This window comes from Gopherus evgoodei, chromosome 24 (assembly GCF_007399415.2).
Source record: "Gopherus evgoodei ecotype Sinaloan lineage chromosome 24, rGopEvg1_v1.p, whole genome shotgun sequence".
Classification (NCBI taxonomy): domain Eukaryota; kingdom Metazoa; phylum Chordata; order Testudines; family Testudinidae; genus Gopherus; species Gopherus evgoodei.
In genome coordinates, this window is record NC_044345.1 from 217,145 (window position 1) to 237,943 (window position 20,799).

The window sequence follows — 20,799 nt, forward strand, 5'->3', positions numbered from 1 at the left end:
AGGTGTGTGGCTGCCCAAGTTGTAGGCAAGGGACCCAATGTGGTAGGTCACTGTGACGGAGTAGGGAGTGGGGCGCATTGACCTGGGAAGGTTGCGTGGGAGTTTTACTGAGACTGTCTGCATTGGTGATGGGATACTACTGAGCATGTAACCTGAGCCCAGGAGGGGGGTTGAGCCCAGGTGACACCTTTTGCCCTGGAAACTGGACAAAGGCTGGGGGAGGAGCCAGGGGTAGTGGCTGGAAGAGACTGCTGGAGGGGTTTCAGTTTTAGAGCTGGCTGGGGAAGCAGAGAGAACTCCAAAGCTGAGGGATAAGCTCCCTATCCCCTTGGGGATCTGACTGAGGGGTCCTGGCTGTACCTACAAGCCCTGCTTGGGACTGTGTTCCTGTTGTCTAATAAACCTTCCATTTTACTGGCTGGCTGAGAGTCATGGTGAATCACAGGAACTGGGGGTGCAGGGCCCTGACTCCTTTACACTCTGTGACAGTTGCCTCTGAGCATGCCTCCCAGCTCCAGCCTCTCTGGTGAGTTCATACATAGATAGCCTTGGCGGGAGGATCTCCCTTATAGTCTTCAGCCTAGGGGCCAAGATACTCACCCACAATGTTAGCAATCTTTACTTCAAGTCTACTGTCCTCCTAAGGGAGAGAAGGAATATGAACAGGGATTTACCACCTCACAGTTGAGTACCCTAACAACTAGGCTATGGACTATGCTGATGTAGCACTCCCTCAGTCTCTCTTATTGAAGTTCCATGTTAATTAAACTATGGAATACTTAAACTAAGCTAGAGAATGTAAGAGACTCTCCACAGCCGAGCCTAGCATACTTGTGTGAGGTGGGCGATCCCTGCTCAAATCACTTCTACCTCAGAAGGGGAGGAGGGGGTGCCTCCTATATTTTGGATGAGTACCTTATTCACTAAGCTAAAGATTCCAAGGGCAGTGTTGTCCCTTTTCACGCAGCACCACCCCCAGCTGTTTTATTTCAAATTCTGTACACCATTTGAGCAGCCAAGCACCAATCTTTTCCATTGTGTGGCTCACTAGCAGAGCTAGATGTCTTCTGTGCAGCCCAGACTTGTTGTCCTCTCTGAAAGAGCTCTGGTTGGTATTTCCCAGTGGGTAGTTTAGGTGGCTCCTGGCCTATTGTGCTGGCTTTGAGGCGCAGTCAAAGGTCCCCCATAGATGGCTAACTTGGGCTTTGGGGATTGCAGAGTTGTTCCTGTGATTTTTCTAAGGACCTAAAAGTTAGACACCATGATGCTCAGCATTGCAACAACCTGAGTCCCTTTGTGCATCCCACCCTGAAGTGCACCGTTGGGTTTTGGGTTTTTTTTTTTTTTCCATACTTGAGGCGGCTGTAGGGTCAGTCTCTTCCTCCTGCTCCAAGCTGTGTCCATAACTGTGGTGTATTGCTTACAGGGAGGCTGACCGTGTCATTCTTACCACTTGCCAGGAGCGAGGAGCCCACCTGGAAACCTTCAGTGCCATCTCACAGGAACTGGGCAATAAAACTGCTAGTGAGGTAAGTGCTTGTATGTGAGAGGGTGAAGATCATTTTGAAAGCTGTTAAAGGGTTTGCAAACTGGGGTGGGGGGGACGGTGTCATGAGATTGTCGGGTGGGAGGTTGAGCTGTCAGCCTCCACCGCCAAAACCTGCTTTGTCTCCAGAATTTATAATAGTATTCAATATAAACAAGTCACACACAGAGGCTTGGTGTGTGGAAGGGGTCACCAATACAATATTTTGAGCACCACTGCTTAAGGTAGTGGCTTTCAAACTGTGGGTCATACCCCAGTACTGGGTCACAGAATGTAAAGCACTGGGTCATAGCAACTCTGGTCAGCACTGCCAACTGGGCTGTTAAAAGTCCTGTTGGTGGTGCTGCCCGGCTAAGGCAGACTAGTCAGTCCCTACCTGTTCCAACATGTGCTGTGCCCCAGAAGTGGCCAGCAGCAGGTCCAGCTCCTAGGCAGGGGGGCCATGGGGCTCTGTGCACTGCACTCCATTGGCTGGGAAGCTCAGTGGGTGAGAGCTGCTTGTGTGCCTCCGCCTAGGAGTCAGACCTGTTGCTGGCTGCTTCTGGGATGCAGCATGGTCCTTAGTGCCAGACAGGTGGGAAGCCTGCCTCTGCACCCCAGCTGCACTGCTGAGTGGGAGATGCCAGAGTAAGCGTGTACCCCAGCCCTGAGCCCCCCCAAACCCCTTTTCTCTGGCTCCACACTCGAGCCCCCTGAACCCCTCATTCCTATCACCACCCTGCAGCCCTCACCCCCAGACTCCAACCTTCTGCCCCAGCACTAAGCTCCTCCAAACCCCTCATCCCCCAGCTCCATTGAGTCACGACCATCAACAATTTTCTTCAACTGGGGCACCAGAAAAAATGTTTGAAAACCACTGGCTTAAGGGACTGAGAGATGGTTACTGCATTAGGCTTGGCACCCAGGCTACCTTGTGCCACAAAACGAAAAAAAAAAGTCCACCTTCATAGCTTATGGGTCGGTGCAGAAGAGTGCTGGGACTAATTGCACAATGTTTTAGGAGGTGGTGCACTGGCAGAGTTGCTAGGTGTGAGCTGTTCTGAGCTATAACACTTGTGTTTCCCACCATCATGTACTAGGCTGATTGTGTAAAGGCTTTGCCTTAAGGAAGCTCTGTGATGTTCCACAGTTTGCTATTAACACTAGATAATTAACTCAGCTCTGTAACTTGACTGCTTGGCATCCAAGATTTTTTAAATGATTCCTGAGTCCTTCATTTCTTTCTCCTTTGATGGGATTGGGGTATGTTAAATGCTTCTGCTTTCACAGTAATGTCTAATCTTGGTGTTATGGATGGGTAGGACCTACAGACCCCAGTGCATGAGCCATTTAATCTCAACTCTCTCTCTGGTCAGGTGTCCCACCGGTTCAGGGAATTGATGAGGCTCTTCCATACATCCTATGACGGAAGCTCTGAGGATGAGGAAGATGCAACAAGCACCAGCAATACTGACCAGCTGTCAGATAAGGATCTGCTCCTCTCTGAAGAAGAACAGGATGAGTAAACTACACTTTAGGTACTAGCCAGTTTGCTGGTAGAGGCAGGAATATTTGCACAGGACTGTAAATTAAAATGGCACCTTACTTTTTGGGATAATCTTGCTACATATGTAAATCAACTAAATTTCATTTCTACAGGAGCACAGGTCTAATGTTTCCTACAAAATTAGTAGGATAATTTTACCCTGACAGCTTTTCATTCTGCAAATGTGATCTGCATGACTAAAAGGGGAAAGTTTATAAAGACACTATTGGGGCTAGGCTCTGCCTCTGTGTAATAAAGATTTAAATTGAACATCCTGGTGATTTATTGCAGATACAATAATTACAAGTTTTTTACTGCTATATCATAAGCTGTGTCTTGTTTTCAGGTAAAGTAAATGCTTTCCCACTCAAACTTTGTAAATTTCATTACTGTCCCCTTTTTTATATCTGGAAAGGCTATAAGCTGAAATGATCTATGGCTATTCAGTCTCATTTTAAAGCATAACTCTATTCTGTTGTGATAAATGATGGACACTGCTGCTGTAAATGGGCAAGTCCCATGCTTGAATTACAGGTGTCTAATACCACCCTCTCTTTGTGTAACAAGATGGAGCACAACTGTTGCTTACTGCAAATTAACATTTTATTCTTTAAAGTCAGTGCCCTAGTTCAACACTGATTTTTTTTTTATTTTTTTTTAAGTTTCTCTTCTTCCTAAAGTGATAGGAAGTAGAGTTAGTCTGCTTCATCCTCAGATTCATCCAAGTCAGAGCTTGTTTTATAGCATTGGGACAGCGTTCTTAGCTCATGTAGGGCCTCCTGAAAATCATAAAGTTCAATGCCTGCAGAGAAAAAGCTAGCCCAGCGCCGTACATCCACTCGGTGCAGCTCCTTATATAAACTGTAGAGAGCACTGTGCAGAGTAGGTGATGATTGCAGTGCTGTTAGGACAGGAATGCTTTCAACAGCTGTGGAAAAAACATCTCCACTGAATCATCTGTCATTACATTCAGAGTATGTCCCCTTAAGTTCTTCTAGGGGGCAGGGGTTTTGGGAGAGCCTATAAGACAATGTCATTGGCATGCACTGGCCCTACTCAAGCTAGCTATTTTCCAGCTGTTGTTTTAAAGAAAAAAAAAAGCTTGGAAACTAAGAGGATATTAACTAAGCATTAACCCCTTCCTCATAGGTTTGATGCAGCTGTATGGTAGTGAGCAGTTTGTCACACATAGGGTGTGTGAGAGTATCTTACCTGTTGTGCAGCTGGGAAGCTTGTCCAGGAGGAAACCTTGCTTGTTTAGAAGAGCAGAGAAAAATTGGGGGTATGGGGCTAACACTTTACATGGGCCCTGAAGCAAATATGAGGTGCTGCCAATGAAACAAAGTGAGGAAGAATTATCCAAAATTCACTATAGAAGTTTCATACTTAGCAGTCAGTGACCCATTCCCCCAGGCTGGCTAGTCAGAGCATATCACCAACCTGAATGTCCCTGGGCACCGAGCATGTAAGTAGCTTCCCAGAACCTCCTCTCCAGTTTCACAAACATGGAGGGCAGACTTGGGTTGTGACCCTGGAGGAAGATTACTGCAAAGAAAAACAAGTAAATGCATATTATAGGAGTGTCTGAACTGAGATGCTGGTACCTGTGGCTGAGCTATAGGGAGCCAGCAATGGTTCTATACTGATCTAAAAACAGCAGCATGTACTAGAGCAAGGGTACTGTAATTCTCAGTACCAAGAGATTCTCCCTTATTGACACCAGCCTGTCAGGTGGTAACCTGACAAGCAAAGCAGGCCTTCCACATATCTGAAAGGTTACCTGCTTCAGTTCTTTTGGATGAGAAGGGAGGGACTATAGCCTTTAAATCCTTAAAGAAGCCCCTATTGTCAGAGATCACCATGGCTAGGAGCCAGCTCTGAAAGACAAGTATTTGATCTAGCTGTTTCTCTTACCTGATATGACTTTCTTTGCCAATTCCTCTCAGCACAACAGACTGAGCAAAACAGCAGCTGTCCTTTTGCTCCCCACATGAAGACAATGGTGTCCATGGCACTGCAAGCTGGTAGCTGCACAAAGCATCTGGGAGAGACTGACCATATGATATAGGAAAGGGCACAGCAGCTCCTGCAGCCACAACCTGAGAGCCAGAGGGAGAACAGGCCAATAGAAATGTTGGTAATAATTTGAGCTTAGTTTTATCTGGGGATCAGGGGGGACTTGTGCAAGAGATCTGTATTCAAAACTACCAGCAGACATTGATGCAGCATGTTATATAACATCCACATGCACAGAGGCTCAATTTATAGGCAAGAGGAAAGATTCTGCCAGTGAGAGGTATGAAACAGAATAGCTATAGTAACACATTCACCATATTACTTCTATCTTACACCAATGAGCACAGTGAGGCTGGAAGGGCTGAATGATAATGATTTTCTTAGAAGAACACTACCTTTCTCCCAGAGCTGTTAAATGCATCAGCAAGCTGTACCATGGAGAACTGGGAGGAATGGAGTCTGTATGGAACACTGAAGGTATCCATTGCTGTTGCCAAGATTGCACTGCTATGAAAGTTTAGAGAGGCCTACAGAAGAACAATTAAACCACAGCAAAGTTACAGGAGGAAAAGGTCATTTAAGATTGAATTTCAGATTGTTCAGTTCCTTAACCAAACCAACTAAACCTGTTTCAGAGCAAAACAGCCCAGAGGACACAAACTGATGTTACATTTTAAAGCCTGAATAACTTGCTGACATTCATTCAGTAGAAATCTGTTAATAAAAAAATTGCTATTGCTGATTACCTCATTAGTAATTTCTCCAATGACACAATTTAGTGTTATGGTCATCCCATATATTCTGCTGTGCATTCCCTCTGGGGGGTTCAGGTCACTGACACCACATCCTAGAATCTACAAAGTTTTGAGCTTTCTGCAATTCAACTAGCATTGTAAGAAGCTGATTAAATCAAAGTGCAATGAGCCAGTGTCAGCCTGCAATTACAACTTTGCACCAGTTTAGATTTCCTGTGCAGTTACCCATATGCATTAGCTCCAGCCTTGGACTGAACCAGTTAAACAAGAGTCGAGACTCTGCAAACTGAATTCAATTATGTGAATGAATCCATCTTAGTCCTGTAACTAGAGTCCTGCAAATCTGTGGCTACCCGCTTTATATCTGCAGACTATGCTTGCCGATCATGTAGGCATACAAATTTTGTATCTATGCAGGGCTCTACCTACAACACAAGGTAAGTGTGTGAAACAATTCAGCAACCTACAATTATTACAACTAATGTTGTAAAGGGCCATAACCCAGAGTTAAAATGGAGAGTGCAGTAAATGGCAGCACAGGTAATTGAAATGTAGGCTCATGTGCGAGCAGAAAACAGCTGGTAAATAATTGAGGCCTGTCAGTAATCTAAGGGTTATTAAACAGATCACCACAGTCACTGGACAGACCAGAACTAAGGGGGCTGTAGGTTTAAAATTGAGGAAATATACAGTGATGGAATTATGTAATCAACTTCAAATGTTAGGGATGGGATTAAGCAGGTTCCCCAAGACAAACTATTATTTAGAATTTCCCTCTATATAGAGCATAGCTTGATTTTTTAGCATGGGAGGATTTAGCCCTTCTTGCACAAAGTTCTGACAATACAGAATATACACACTAGTGTGGTCAGCCTTTCCAGACAAAGAGTTCCCAAAAGCTTCCAGTCTGTCTGCACAGTCAGTGACAGTGTATACTCACATCATAATGTACATATGGGAGTGTAACAGGGGCTTCTGGTTTGAGTCCCAGACTTCCATTGAGTGACAGTGGGCAAAAGAGTGAGCTGTGACTGGAGAGATGGACAATTCCCAGGACTGTGTTCATCAGCCTGTAAAAATCCTTCCAGGACACCTGCAGACAAAAGATGCCAAAAAATCCACACAGCTCTGCTTGGCACTTAAACAATTTAGTAATTAAACATAATGCCCCCCAATTAATCTGCCTTGGCCTTAGGTTCCTTTGGAAGTAAAAGTGCTATGCCAGGCAGATAGAAGGGCAGCTACTGTTGCAGTACCCACTGCATTGAGATGCTCTTTTGATCAACCCTCTTCCTTCTCAATATCGGGTTTACAGGAAGCAGTCTGAGTCAGAATGTGTGCACTAATGTCAGGAGATCAGGCAGAGTCTCTTCCCACTGCACACTTACCCCAACGTTATCAATGACTGGAGTCAATCCCCATGTCAGAATTCCTCTCCCTGAATACTCATCATGGAGAAGTTCTGTCACCTTAGCTCCAACTCCAGAAAATCCATTGTTCAAGTCACAGAGAATCTGAAAACCCTATACCAAAAGGGACAAATAGTATTTGAATTTCTACCAAAAGTTCAATTGGCAGAGTTCCCCAACCAGGTCAGGTTAATGTAACCCCATGTACCTGCAGATAATCACACTCTTCCACGTAGAAGTGCAATCTATCTTCCAGCTCCTCTAGGTAAGTGGGGTCATGCAGGAGGCTTTCCCCTTGTCCAAAGGCTTCGAGTTGACTGGACTCCCTAACAGAAGGGACAAAGTGAGCATCTAACTCCACTCCCTCTTTCTGTGTCTTTTAGCACGTATCCAGTTAGGCTGATCCCTAAGTTACAGTCAGCAGCTGTGCCCCTTCGTGCAGCTACCACTTTGCCTCAGTTTGCATTTGAAGTGAAATAGACATACCCATCATCGTTGTACTGATTTATCATGAAGATGCTTCTAGGATGCAGACGCACTCGGAGGTAATCAGACCAAACCCGCACACTGCCTTCCAACTGGTGACCCTTTTGGGAAACATGCAACTGTGTAGGGAGCTGAGATACATCTGCAAGAAGAACATTTACAGATAAAAGGTTCAGGTCAGAGGGTCCTTCCAACACTCAGCTTCTAATAACCCAGACAGTGGGGATCACAGGGCTCTCTGCTAAAGTGTTTTTTATTTTAAACCAAGCTCCCAGTACTTTACCCATAATTCTCTTGGTAACCAACTAACCTAGTCCCAAACTTATTTCCTTTGCCCTTCACACCATGGCATTATTCCAAACCCCTGCCTGTCACAGACTCATAGCAACAGAATAGCACTGTGATAAGACTACTACCTGTGTGTAAAATTATACTTTGTGCTAAATAGAGTGCTGTAGAGCTGAATACTAGCATACAAAACCAACCAATGGAGGAAAGCAGCCACAGGACGGAGTATGATGAATTTGGACTTAAAATAGGAGAGATTAATAAGACTGGGACTTTTCAATGGGTTTAAAACAAAAGGAAGTATTTCCTCCCATCACGCACTGTCAACCTGTAGAACTCTTTAGCAGAGGCTGTTGTGAAGGCCAAGACTGTAACTGGATTTAAAAAAACCTAGATAAATTTATGGAGGATAAATTCATCCATGGCTATTAGCCTCAGTTTTGCCAGAAGCTGGGAATGGGCAACAAGGATGGATCATTTGATTATTACCTGTTCTATTCATTCCCTCTGAAGTCCCTGGCATTGGCCACTTTTGGGAGACAGGATATTGGGCTAGATGGACCTTTGGTTTGACCTAGAATGGCCTTTCTTACATTCTTTAATCAAAATTAATCTCTTGATTGACTGCAATGATGTCCCTTCCCCATTTCACTCGCTTTACAATTCTCTATTTCTGTAATCTTTGACCTAGACAGACAGGCATGGAAGACTTACACACCTTTACTGAGAGGAAGAGCTCTGGGACTGAAGTCTCCATCAGAGGACATGCCTCCCTGCAATAAAAAGCCCCAGAGACAGGTTTTACTATGGCTTTGCCTCACCTGTAAATGGGTAGCAGGGCAATATAGTGGGATGGGGCTCTGAACATTGTTCTACATCTGGGCTTCTATGCTATGCTGTACAGTTCATAAAGTCTCATTCATTTCTCTAGTAATTTTATCCGGAATGACCGCAAAGTGGTTCACACAAACAGCAGTACTGTGATGCAGGCAACAACTAGTATAACGCATGCTGCAGGGCACTAGGGGAGGAATGCAGTCTTAATCAAGGACACCAATGGTAGATGTTCAGCCTGAATTTGTAGGCCAACTGCCAAGCTACAGGGATGTGTTATTTGGACAATGTTTCATCCATTTCTTTCACATCAAAACAGGAGACTTTTGATTTGCACAGACAGCTCAACATTAGAGAAAAGACCCTTTCACAGCTCTTGAATCCTCTGGAGAAAAAAACCAAACAAAACCAAACTATTGTTGCTGCAATTCCAATGGCTGTCTCTGGTCCATTTACGGTTGTACTTTTTACACAGTTTGTGCAAGGACAGCTTTTCCGCCTACACCCATCACCAATAACTAAATCCAGAACCTACAGTCCTGCCTTTACTGCAGCTTCTCAGTCTCTCTGCCCTTGAGCATTGCCACTGGAGACATGGAGAAGTCAGCTGTTTGTATGTGGGGTAGAGGGAGTAGAAAGTTCTAGACACCAAAACCTACCAACAACAATATCTAACAAACCCTGTTGCCGAGAACAAAACCCTGTTAATTTAGCATCTCTGGTTCTAGGATACAAATCAAACCCGTTCAGTCTCTACACCTTGAGTTCTGGCTTCTCACCTCCAGTTTGCTGAGGTCCTGTAGAAAAAGGTTCTTTGCAGGAGGCTCTTCTTGATGAGTCATCAGATTACCCTGCCTGAAAAATAAATCTCATTATTTGTACTACAGGAGCATAAAGAGACCTCAGAGAACAAGGTTGCACTGGGCACTCTACATGCATGTAGCAAGACAGTCCCCCCACCCCAAAGAGCTTACAGTCTAGTATCTACCTCACTAAATACAACCTGGCTCTTGAGTTGTGATAAGAACATTGATCTGTTATGGTAATTCCTAATTAATTACAATAGCCAACACTGCATGTTTCAGAAGACGATGCAAGAAACCACCTAGTGGACAATTCTAAGAATAACCTACCCAGAGGGGATGATTCCTTCTAAGCTACAAGAGCAGCAGAAAATTCTTTGTTCTTCGAGTGATTGCTCATATCCATTCCAGTTAGGTGTGCGTGCGCCGCATGCATATTCGTCGGAAGATTTTTACCCTAGCAACACTCGGTGGGTAGGCTGGGCGCCCCCTGGAGTGGCGCCGCTATGGCGCCGGATATATACCCCTGCCGACCCAACCGCCCCCTCAGTTCCTTCTTACCGCCCATGTCGGTCGTTGGAACAGTGGAGCGTGGCTTAGCTGATCTCCACCTCCCTAGCTTCTTGTAGTTCTTTCATTGTTATTGTGTATATAGTTCAATTTTCTTTATTTCTACTTAGTTTTATTAGTTCTTTAACGTAGTTATTGTATATAGTTAAGAGGGGTTGGGGATTAGCCCTTTCCCCTCACCCGCTGCCGGGGCCCATGCTCGGTTCACCAGGTTTCAAACCCTGCTTGGCTTGTCGCAAGCCGATGCCGACAGGATATCCTCACGACTCCTGCCTTAAGTGCCTGGGGGAATCCCACCTCGCAGACAAGTGCCACATCTGCAAGGCCTTCAAGCCACGGACGAAAAAGGAGCGGGACTTTCGTCTCAAACAGCTCCTGATGGAGGCAGCCCTTACTCCTCCGCCCTCGGCACCGAGCGCCAGACAGTCTGCACCGGGAAGAAGTGCATCTTCACGGTGCCGGTGCGCTCCAGTGCTGAAGGCCCCTCGGCACCAACCGTCGCTGGCCCAGAAACCTGCCCGGCACCGCTCTCTCTCCTTGCGGGTCAAGAGGCACAAGACTCCTGCGACGCCCGTGCCTATGTCGCAGTCAGAGCACCCGCCTAAGTCGGACCACCCGGCACCGACAACTTCAGCGCTGTTGATTCCGGCCTCGCAAGAGCTGTCGAGTCCGGTGCCTGACAGCTCCCTGGCATGCACCGTGGTTGAGCTTATCCTTCCCTCCACGCTAGAGACATTCTCTATGGCAAGGGAGCTGATTGACCTGACAGACCCTGCGCTGCCTCAACCCCTGGTGTGGGTTATCCAATCAGTAGGCAAGCCTGCCCTCCTGAGACCATCCTCGCTCGGCACCTCTGAAAGGCACCCAACACAATCGAGGTCTCACCGGCATTCTCGGTCCTGTCACCGATCCCGGTCCCGATGCCGCTCGCAGTCCCGGTACCGCTCTCCATCTCGGTACTGGTCATACTCGTGGCACCGTTCGAGATCGTGCTCGCCAACCCAATACTCTCGACACCGATCCAGCTCCCGGCACCGTTCACGGCACCACACCTCTCGCAGCCACTCTCGACATAGAGCTTCGAGGTCCTGGTCGACCTCCCAGCACCACTCCGGTCGCAGATCCCGGTCTCATTCCCGGTACCAGTATGGCGCCCGGTAACGTTCTCCGGTGCCGCGTGGAGACGGATCAACCAGACGCAGAGACCCTTCCCAAGTGGTTTCAGCTCCTCCGTGGCCATCTCGCCATACATCAGTATCATCACACACGGACAGTGCCTCCTACGCACACGACTGTGATTCGGATACTCACAGCAGAGTCTTCCAAGAGACCCACGGCCCAGACCAGGGACCTCATCAGTGGTCCTTCTGGACACCTTGCGCATATCACCAAGCCCAAGGTGGACCCGCAGTGACATCACGCTCTGTTCCATCGGAACACTGGGTGCCAGAGGCCACTGTCAGCCGCCCCCCTCCTGCGGGTACGGAGGAAGCTTCCATCCATGCACTGGACCCTCAAGTCCCACCGGTCCCTGACCTCCCCCATGATCAGGAGACCATACAGGACCCACTCGTCCCGGGACTTTCGTCTTCCTCTTCCCCGGATGAAGCGGTAGCGGGGACATCCTCATCGGGCCCGCCTCCAATTGACCTCAGGGCACACCAGGACCTCCTGAGGCGCATCACCCTGAATATAAACCTCCAAGTGGAGGAGGTTCCGGAGGTTGAGGACCTCGTGGTAGATATACTGTCGGCGGATGCACCAACTCGAGTGGCCTTACCGTTCACTCAATCGATTCAAGCTAAGGCAGATACCAACTGGCAATCCCCGGCATCTATTCCGCCCACGGCCAGAGGAGTGGAACGGAAGTACATGGTGCCCTCTATGGGGTACGAGTACTTATATGTGCACCCTCCTCCCTGCTCACTGGTCGTACAGTCCGTAAAAGAACGGGAGCGCCATGGCCAGCAAGCCCCTGCCCCAAAATCTAAGGAGGCTAGGCGCATGGATTTGTTGGGCCGTAAAATCTACTCCACGGGGGCCTCCAACTCAGGGTGGTGAACCAGCAAGCCCTACTTAGCAGGTATAATTACAACACCTGGGAGGTGGTAGGGAAATTCACAAAGCTGGTCCCACAAGACTCCCGCCAAGAATTTAAGGCACTATTGAAGGAAGGAAAGAAGGTGGCAAGAACTTCTCTCCAGGCCTCGCTGGACGCTGCCAATTCGGAAGCCAGAACTGTGACCTCTGGAATCGCCATGAGGCATATATCATGGCTTCAGGTGCCAGGCCTGCCACCTGAACTTCAGCACACTATCCAAGACTTGCCATTCGATGGCCAGGGTCTTTTCTCCGAGAAGACAGACCCTAGGCTACAGAGTCTGAAAGATAAATCGGGTGATTATGTGTTCGCTCGGGATGCATACACCACAGACTCAACGAAGATCCTTCCGCACCCAACCTCAACACCCTTACCCGCCGCCTAGACCAAGACAGGACTTTGGCAGGAGGCGAGGTCGAGGCAACTGCAGACAACAGTCTGGGCCTCAAGGGGGTCAGAATAATGGTCCCTCCAAGTCAACGATGGGATCCAAACCGAACTTTTGAAGGTGCGCTCGAGGGCCGTGTACTAGTTGTCTCCCAGGATCCTTTTCAGTTTTACAACTGCCTTTCCCCTTTCCTCCCTGCGTGGACCCATTTAACCTCGGATCGTTGGGTCCTACGCACGGTAGAATTCAGATACCACCTCCAGTTTATTTCACTCCCTCCCTCCCAACCCTCCTCCTTGTCCCTCTTCAGGGACCCTCTCACGAGCAATTCCTCTTGCAAGAGGTACGGACACTCCTTGCCATGGGAGCTATAGAGGAGGTACCGAAGCACTTAAGGGGAAAGGGGTTCTATTCCAGATATTTCCTAATCCCCAAGGCGAAAGGAGGCCTCAGGCCTATCCTAGACCTGCGAGGACTGAACAAGTTCATGAAAAAGTTGAAGTTCCACATGGTATCCCTGGGGACCATCATCCCATCTTTGGATCCCAGAGACTGATATGCCACCCTCAACATGAAGGACGCATATTTCCACATTGCCATTTATCCTCCGCACAGACGGTACCTCTGGTTTGTGCTCAACCATCAGCATTTTCAGTTTACGGTCCTTCCGTCTGGCCTCTCTACAGCCCCTCAGGTATTCACGAAGTGCATGGCTGTAGTCGCTGCCTCCCTCCGTCGTCGAATACATGTCTTCCCGTACCTCGACGATTGGCTCATTCGGGGGACCTCCGAGGCCCAAGTCACCAGTCATATGGGCGTCGTCAAGGACCTCTTCATGCGACTAGGCCTGATTATCAACCTAGAGAAATCTACTCTACTGCCCATGCAAGGAATAGAGTTCACTGGGGCCATCCTGGACTCCAATCTCGCAAGGGCCAGTTTACCACGACCCCGATTTCAGGCAATAGTATCAACTATACAAAGCCTTCAAAACTTCCCAACAACTTTGGCTCACACTTGTCTCGGCCTCCTCAGTCACATAGCTGCTTGCACGTTTGTGACCAAGCACGCCAGACTACGTCTGCGTCCCCTTCAAACTTGGCTCACCTCGGTTTACCGCCCAGGCAAGGATGCCATAGACATGGTAATCCCCATTCCCCCGAGCATCCTAAGCTCCCTCGACTGGTGGCTGACGCCCTCCCTGGTGTGTGCAGGACTGCCGTTTCATCTGCCACAGCCCTCCATGTCCCTGACGATGGACGCGTCATCTCTCGGCTGGCGTGTTCACCTCGGACATCTTCGCACTCAAGGCTTTTGGTCGTCTCAGGAGCTGGCGTTACACATAAATGTCCGAGAACTAAGAGCAGTCCGCCTGGCATGCCAGGCGTTCCCGCAACACCTACAGGGCCGTTGTGTTGTCTGTAAACACTGAGACACAACGGCCATGTACTACATAAACAAGCAGGGAGGGACACGATCCTTCCCGCTTTGTCGGGAGGCGATCCAACTATGGTACTTTTGCATAGCCCACTCGAGAGATCTGGTAGTGTCCTTTCTCCCAGGAGTTCGGAACACTCTGGCAGTTCAACTCAGCAGATCCTTCCTGTCTCACGAGTGGTCGATTCGTCCGGACATTATACATTCTGTCTTCCGCAAGTGGGGATTTCCCCACATAGACCTCTTCACTTCCCGCGAGAACAGGAAATGCCAGAGGTACTGCTCCTTCCAAGGTCTCTCCCGGGGTTCGATCTCAGACGCCTTCCTGATTCCATGGAAGAGCCATCTACTTTACACCTCAGACCTCATAACTCAGGACCACGGCAGGCTTCACCACCCAGACCTGCAGTCCCTTCACCTCACAGCATGGTTCCTGCATGGTTAACCCAGTCAGAGTTACGTTGCTCTGCCCCAATGCAACAAGTACTCCTGGGTAGCAGAAAACCTTCCACTTGGTCTACGTATCTGGCCAAGTGGAAGCATTTCTCCTGCTGGTGCAAAACACAAAATGTTACTCCCATCGAGGTCTTGATCCCCACCATCCTGGACTACCTCTGGTCTCTCAAACAGCAGAGCCTAGCGGTATCATCGAGGGTGCACCTGGCAGCCACTTCTACCTTCCACCCAGGAGAAAGTGGCCACTCCGTGTTTTCACACCCTATGGTTTCCAGGTTCCTTAAGGGCTTGGAATGCCTATACCCCCAAGTACGCCGCCCTGCCCCTACCTGGGACCTCAACCTAGTCTTAAACAGACTTATGTCTCCACCATTCAAGCCGTTGGCAACTTGCTCGCTGCTATACCTGTCCTGGAAGACAGTTTTCCTCGTAGCCATTACATCGGCCAGACGAGTCTCCGAGCGCTCACGGTGGACCCACCGTATACAGTCTTTCACAAGGACAAGGGACAGTTGCGACCACACCCAGTGTTCCTCCCTAAAGTGGTATCGGCCTTTCATACCAATCAGGACATCTTCCTTCCGGTCTTCTTCCCGAAGCCGCACTCATCATGACGGGAACAACAACTGCACTCCCTAGATGTCTGAAGGGTGCTCGCATTTTATATCAAACGGATGAAGCCCTTTCGTAAATCGCCCCAACTCTTTGTTGCAGTGGCAGACCGAATGAAGGGACTACCTGTCTCCTCCCAGAGGATCTCCTCTTGGATGATGGCATGCATCCGCACTTGCTATGACTTGGCTCATGTTCCCTCGGGCCATCTCACCGCACATTCTACCAGGGCTCAGGCTTCATCTGCTGCCTTCCTGGCTCACGTACCAATCTAGGAAATATGTCGCGCAGCTACCTGGTCCTCGGTCCACACCTTTGCTTCGCATTATGCTCTGGTTCAACAGTCCAGAGATGATGCAGCATTTGGCTCAGCAGTTTTGCATTCTGCCACATCTCACTACGACCCCACCGCCTAGGTAAGGCTTGGGAATCACCTAACTGGAATCGATATGAGCAAACACTCGAAGAAGAAAAGACGGTTACTCACCTTTGTAACTGTTGGTCTTCGAGATGCGTTGCTCATATCCATTCCAAACCCGCCCCCCTTCCTCACTGTCAGAGTAGCCGGCAAGAAGGAACTGAGGGGCAGTTGGGTCGGCAGGGGTATATATCCAGCGCCATGGCGGCACCACTCCAGGGGACGCCCAGCCAACCCACCGAGTGTTGCTAGGGTAAAAATCTTCCGACGAACGTGCACGCGGCGCGCGCACACCTAACTGGAATGGATATGAGCAACACATCTCGAAGAACACTTACAAAGGTGAGTAACCATCTTTTCTAGGTCCATGGGACTTTACTAAAAGAGGTTGTGTTTGTCAGTTTCTTTAACTTCCTTTAATTTATAGCAGGCCATGGAAGAGAGGGAGCAAGAGGGGAAACTTTTGCAAATAGAAGAGGACTTCAGTTTTGAGCTGTGAATCCACTTGGGGGGGACAGTTTCAGGCTGAGAACAGAGATCCCAAATGTTTAATCATGACCTCCCATGCAGCAGGAGGAATTAGATTAATAATTATCTGCAGTCCAGTATCATGCATAACATACTAGATCATTTTCATACAAACAGGAATCACAATCTCTTCCCAAAGAAGAATTTATAATATAAGAAAAAACAAACATTAGTCTGGGTCCAGGGGTGGGCAACAAAAATGATTAGGAGGCTGGAGCACATGACTTCTGAAGAGAGGCTGAGAGTACTGGGATTGTTTAGTCTGCAGAAGAGAAGAATGAGAAGGAATTTGATAGCTACTTTCAACTACCTGAAAGGGCGTTCCAAAGAGGATGGATCTAGACTGTTCTCAGTGGTAGATGACAACAGAACAAGGAGCAGTGGTCTCAAGTTGCAGTGAGGGAGGTTTAGGTTGGATATTGGGAAAAACTTTTTTCCTAGGAGGGTGGTGAAGCACTGGAATGGGTTACCTAGGGAGGTGGTGGAATCTCCTTCCTTAGAGGTTTTTAAGGTCAGGCTTGACAAAGCCCTGGCTGGCATGATTTAGTTGGGGATTGGTCCTGCTTTGAGCAGGGGGGTGGACTAGATGACCTCCTGAGGTCCCTTCCAACCCTGATATTCTATGATCAGAACCAAAAGCAGCTGGAAGCTTCAGAAAGCTGAGGACTGAGTAAGAAGCCCTGAAAGCACAAAGAGGCATTAGAAACCTGAATGAGAGCAGTTGTTAGGGAAAGGGGAGAAGCCAGATTGGAGGGGACCCAGGATAGCATCTAACATGTCTTTGACACTTCTTAACTTTTTAGCCCATGAAAGCTTATGCCCAAATAAGTTTTTTAGTCTCTAAGATGCCACAAGGACTCCTCATTGTTTTTGCTGATATAGACTAAGATGGCTATCACTCTGAAACCTAACTTTTATGATTATTTAGTACAGCCACAACACCTGAAAGCAGCTGTGCAGTGACTGAGCTAAGCCTTGCAGCTGACCAAGTAGCACCATTACAATACAGAGCATTCACTAGTGCTTCCAGGCCACTACAAAGGCACAGCTACAAATCTCTCACTGAGCTGCTGTCCATTTTAAAGCAGAGCATGAGATGGCAGAGAGAGAACAATGTGTCTAAGAACTAGCAGCTGGGGAAAGACCAACAGCTGAGGTCCATCTAGGTCTAAGTGCAGGCTCCAGAGAAGAAGGGCAGGAGGCACATGACTCACATTGTTGCAGCAGCATAACCTCTCCAGCTAAGAGGATGAAAGAACAAATGGTAACACTCACCATGCTACCGAGGTGTCTATCTTCATGTCCCCATATAAATATCCCTCTTGTTTCAGAGAGTTCAGGCTTCCTGCATAAGAGAGTAGGTCACTGAAGCTGCTGCTTAGTATATTGTCAAGGTTTGCAGTACTTGGGACTAAAGACAGTAAGAAATCGCACCATATTCTCCATTCTAGATGAACCCCACCCCACAGCGGTTTGAGGCTAGCACCACCAGGCACCATGCGCCTGCACAGACAGTGGGATGAAGTGATGCTTCTAGCACCACAACATGAGGGGTCAGCAAAGCACTGCTGGTGGGAGGTCCTCCCCACTGGGGCAAGATCCTTTGCAGGTACCTCCCATGGACCACTGGCATCAGGGTTTTACTCACCCCCCCCCCCCGAGGTGCAGCAGCCTCCCACCCCTACCTTTCAAGTCCATAAGGATGAGTCGAGGTGTGTATGTCTCTTGCCCACTGAGGGTCCGCCCAGCCCGGTACAGCACATCGGGGCAGACCTTGCACTCCTGCTCATGCACCTCTGATTCGCAGCGCAACGCAGCATCCTACGGTGGAGAGAGAGGGTCGGTACTACCGGGAGACCGAGCAACCTCCCACACACACACCTGGTCCCCTGCACGGTCCCCACTACGCCCCCGCACGCATGCTGCCCTCCCAGCAGCCTCCGCTCCAGCTACTGGCTGGCGGGGAGAAGAGCGGGTGTGAGATAAGGCAGGCTGGGCCAGGGAGGTGGTTTGGGCGGGGATGCGGTGTTATGCTGGGGCCGGGGAGCCCGGTGGCGGAGGGGGCATTAGGGCCGGGGGGGAGGCGGGCCGGGCCCAGGCTGTTGGGGGGTGCGGCGAGGAGACAGGCAGGCCCAGGCTGTTGGTGGGGGAGACGGGCGCAGGGGAGACGGGCCGGGCCCAGGCTGTTGGGGGGGGGGCGGGGGGGAGACAGGCCGGGCCCAGGCTGTTGGGGGGGGAGGCGGCCGGGCCCAGGCTGTTGGGGGGGGAGGCGGGCCGGGCCCAGGCTGTTGGGGGGGGAGGCGGGCCGGGCCCAGGCTGTTGGGGGGGGCGGCGAGGAGACAGGCAGGCCCAGGCTGTTGGGGGGGGAGACAGGCAGGCCCAGGCTGTTGGGGGGGGGGCGGCGAGGAGACAGGCAGGCCCAGGCTGTTGGAGGGGGCGGCGGGCCGGGCCCAGGCTGTTGGGGGGGCGGGGGAGGCGGGCCGGGCCCAGGCTGTTGGGGGGGCGGGGGAGGCAGGCCCAGGCTGTTGGGGGGGGAGACAGGCAGGCCCAGGCTGTTGGGGGGGGCGGAGGGGAGACGAGGCAGGCCCAGGCTGTTGGGGGGAGACGGGCGGAGGGGAGACGGGCCGGGCCCAGGCTGTTGGGGGGAGACGGGCGGAGGGGAGACGGGCCGGGCCCAGGCTGTTGGGGGGAGACGGGCGGAGGGGAGACGGGCCGGGCCCAGGCTGTTGGGGGGAGACGGGCGGAGGGGAGACGGGCCGGGCCCAGGCTGTTGGGGGGGGGCGGCGAGGAGACAGGCAGGCCCAGGCTGTTGGGGGGGGCGGCGGGCCGGGCCCAGGCTGTTGGGGGGGGGAGACAGGCGGGCCCAGGCTGTTGGGGGGAGACGGGCCGGGCCCAGGCTGTTGGGGGGGCGGGGGAGGCGGGCCCAGGCTGTTGGGGGGGGCGGCGAGGAGACAGGCAGGCCCAGGCTGTTGGGGGGGGCGGGGGGGGAGACGGGCCGGGCCCAGGCTGTTGGGGGGGGGGGGGGGAAGGGGGCTGAGGCGGGCCAGGGCCAGGCCCGGGCCGGGCCGGTTCAGGACCGGACCAGGAGGCTCCACACCTGCAGGTTCCACCAGTGCGCGCCCACGAACCCCGCGTAACTGCCCAGCTGTAGCGTCAGCGCCGCCCGCGGCGTCCCACCCGCCTCGAACATGCTTCGACCACAAGCCCCAGGACGGGCTGGGGGCGGGGCTTAGCCTAACTACTTGGCCCCACTGGCTGAAGCACTTGCCATTTGAGAGTCCCACCAATCCGCAACTAACGTCGCCAAATGTGGGCGGGGCAACTCCTGATTGGAAGCGGCGCAACAGCGACTGGGTCGCGTATCCTAGCAAAACAGTCACGTGCGACTTCGCCGCCCGTCAATCTTCGCGGCCGCTGAGATTGGGCCGCCCTGGCGCCTAGACTCCTCCGCCGAAGGCGCTGGGAGCTCGCGAGACCTCGCGTTCGACTGCGCGCGCAGAGATACCACCTGCCCCTCGAGCCCACGGCCCCCCCCCAGGCACCTACAGCGCCAGCCCCAGCGCGGGATTAGCCGTTTGTGGAGCTGGCACTGGGGCCAGCCGGGGCAGTGGGGCCTGGCGGGGTGAGGGGCCAGCCGGGGCAGTGGGGCACGGCGGGGTGAGATCAGCCCCCAGGCCGAGGGGCCAGCTGGGCACTGGGGCAGGGCAAGCGAGGGGCCAGCTGGGGCAGTGGGGCCCGGCCAGGTGAGGGGCCAGCCAGGGCAGTGGGGCACAGCAGGGTGAGATCAGCCCCCAAGCTGAGCGGCGAGCTGGGCAATGGGGCAAGTCGGGACAATGGGGCACAGCGGGGTGTGATCAGCCCCCAGGCCGAGGGGCCAGCTGGGGCAGTGGGGCCTGGCGGGGTGAGGGGCCAGCTGGGGCAGTGGGGCATGGCGGGGTGAGATCAGCCCCTAAGACGAGCGGCCAGCTGGGCACTGGGACAGGGCAAGTGAGGGGCCAGCCAGGGCAGTGGGGCACAGCAGGGTGAGATCAGCCCCCAAGCTGAGCGGCGAGCTGGGCAATGGGGCAATGGGGCACGGCAGGGTGTGATCAGCCCCCAGGCCGAGGGACCAGCTGGGGCAGTGGGGCCCGGCGGGGTTAGGGGCCAGCCAGGGCAGTGGGGCACGGCAGGGTGAGATCAGCCCCGAAGCCGAGGGGCCAGCTGGGGCAGTGGGGCCCGGCGGGGTGAGGGGCCAGCTGGGGCAGTGGGGCACGGCAGGGTGAGATCAGCCCCCAGGCCGAGGGGCCAGCTGGGCACTGGGGCAGGGCAAGCGAGGGGCCAGCTGGGGCAGTCTGGCACAGCAGGGTGAGATCAGCCCCCAAGCCGAGCGGCCAGCTGGGCACTGGGGCAAGTCGAGACAATGGGGCACAGCGGGCTGTGATCAGCCCCCAGGCCGAGGGGCCAGCTGGGGCAGTGGGGCCTGGCGGGGTGAGGGGCCAGCTGGGGCAGTGGGGCATGGCGGGGTGAGATCAGCCCCTAAGACAAGCGGCCAGCTGGGCACTGGGACAGGGCAAGTGAGGGGCCAGCCAGGGCAGTGGGGCCCGGCCAGGTGAGGGGCCAGCCAGGGCAGTGGGGCACAGCAGGGTGA

At 51.9% G+C, this 20,799-nt stretch overlaps 2 protein-coding genes across 12 annotated transcripts in view; one reads left to right on the forward strand and one right to left on the reverse strand.

Annotated features, from left to right (window-relative positions):
* GON4L (gon-4 like) overlaps positions 1-3,341 on the forward strand; it is a 48,006-nt gene extending 44,665 nt beyond the window's left edge. For all 7 annotated transcript variants that reach the window (XM_030541996.1, XM_030541995.1, XM_030541998.1 and 4 more), the window contains 2 exons: positions 1,427-1,529; positions 2,902-3,341. In XM_030541996.1, the coding sequence (XP_030397856.1) occupies positions 1,427-1,529; positions 2,902-3,051 (253 nt within the window). In that variant the 3' untranslated portion in view covers positions 3,052-3,341. The remainder of the gene's footprint in view (positions 1-1,426; positions 1,530-2,901) is intronic.
* The window catches only part of MSTO1 (misato mitochondrial distribution and morphology regulator 1), a 39,367-nt gene extending 19,963 nt beyond the window's left edge, over positions 1-19,404 (reverse strand). For 2 of the 5 annotated variants that reach the window (XR_003997648.1, XM_030542006.1), the window contains exons 1-15: positions 19,270-19,404; positions 17,858-17,993; positions 17,448-17,517; positions 9,639-9,714; positions 8,744-8,798; positions 7,738-7,879; positions 7,460-7,577; positions 7,231-7,365; positions 6,783-6,935; positions 5,483-5,614; positions 4,986-5,170; positions 4,512-4,616; positions 4,284-4,399; positions 3,874-3,999; positions 601-640 (exon numbers count right to left, since the gene is read on the reverse strand). Coding sequence is in view for 4 of the 5 variants with exons in the window: in XM_030542006.1 (XP_030397866.1) it covers positions 630-640; positions 3,874-3,999; positions 4,284-4,399; positions 4,512-4,616; positions 4,986-5,170; positions 5,483-5,614; positions 6,783-6,935; positions 7,231-7,365; positions 7,460-7,577; positions 7,738-7,879; positions 8,744-8,798; positions 9,639-9,714; positions 17,448-17,517; positions 17,858-17,993; positions 19,270-19,362 (1,653 nt within the window). In the remaining variant the exon portion in view is untranslated. Of the gene's footprint in view, positions 1-442; positions 641-3,391; positions 4,000-4,283; positions 4,400-4,511; positions 4,617-4,985; positions 5,171-5,482; positions 5,615-6,782; positions 6,936-7,230; positions 7,366-7,459; positions 7,578-7,737; positions 7,880-8,743; positions 8,799-9,638; positions 9,715-17,447; positions 17,518-17,857; positions 17,994-19,269 lie in introns of those variants that run through there. The other 3 variants (XM_030542005.1, XM_030542004.1, XM_030542007.1) reach the window with 3 other exon arrangements.
* Positions 19,405-20,799: the final 1,395 nt, after the last annotated feature.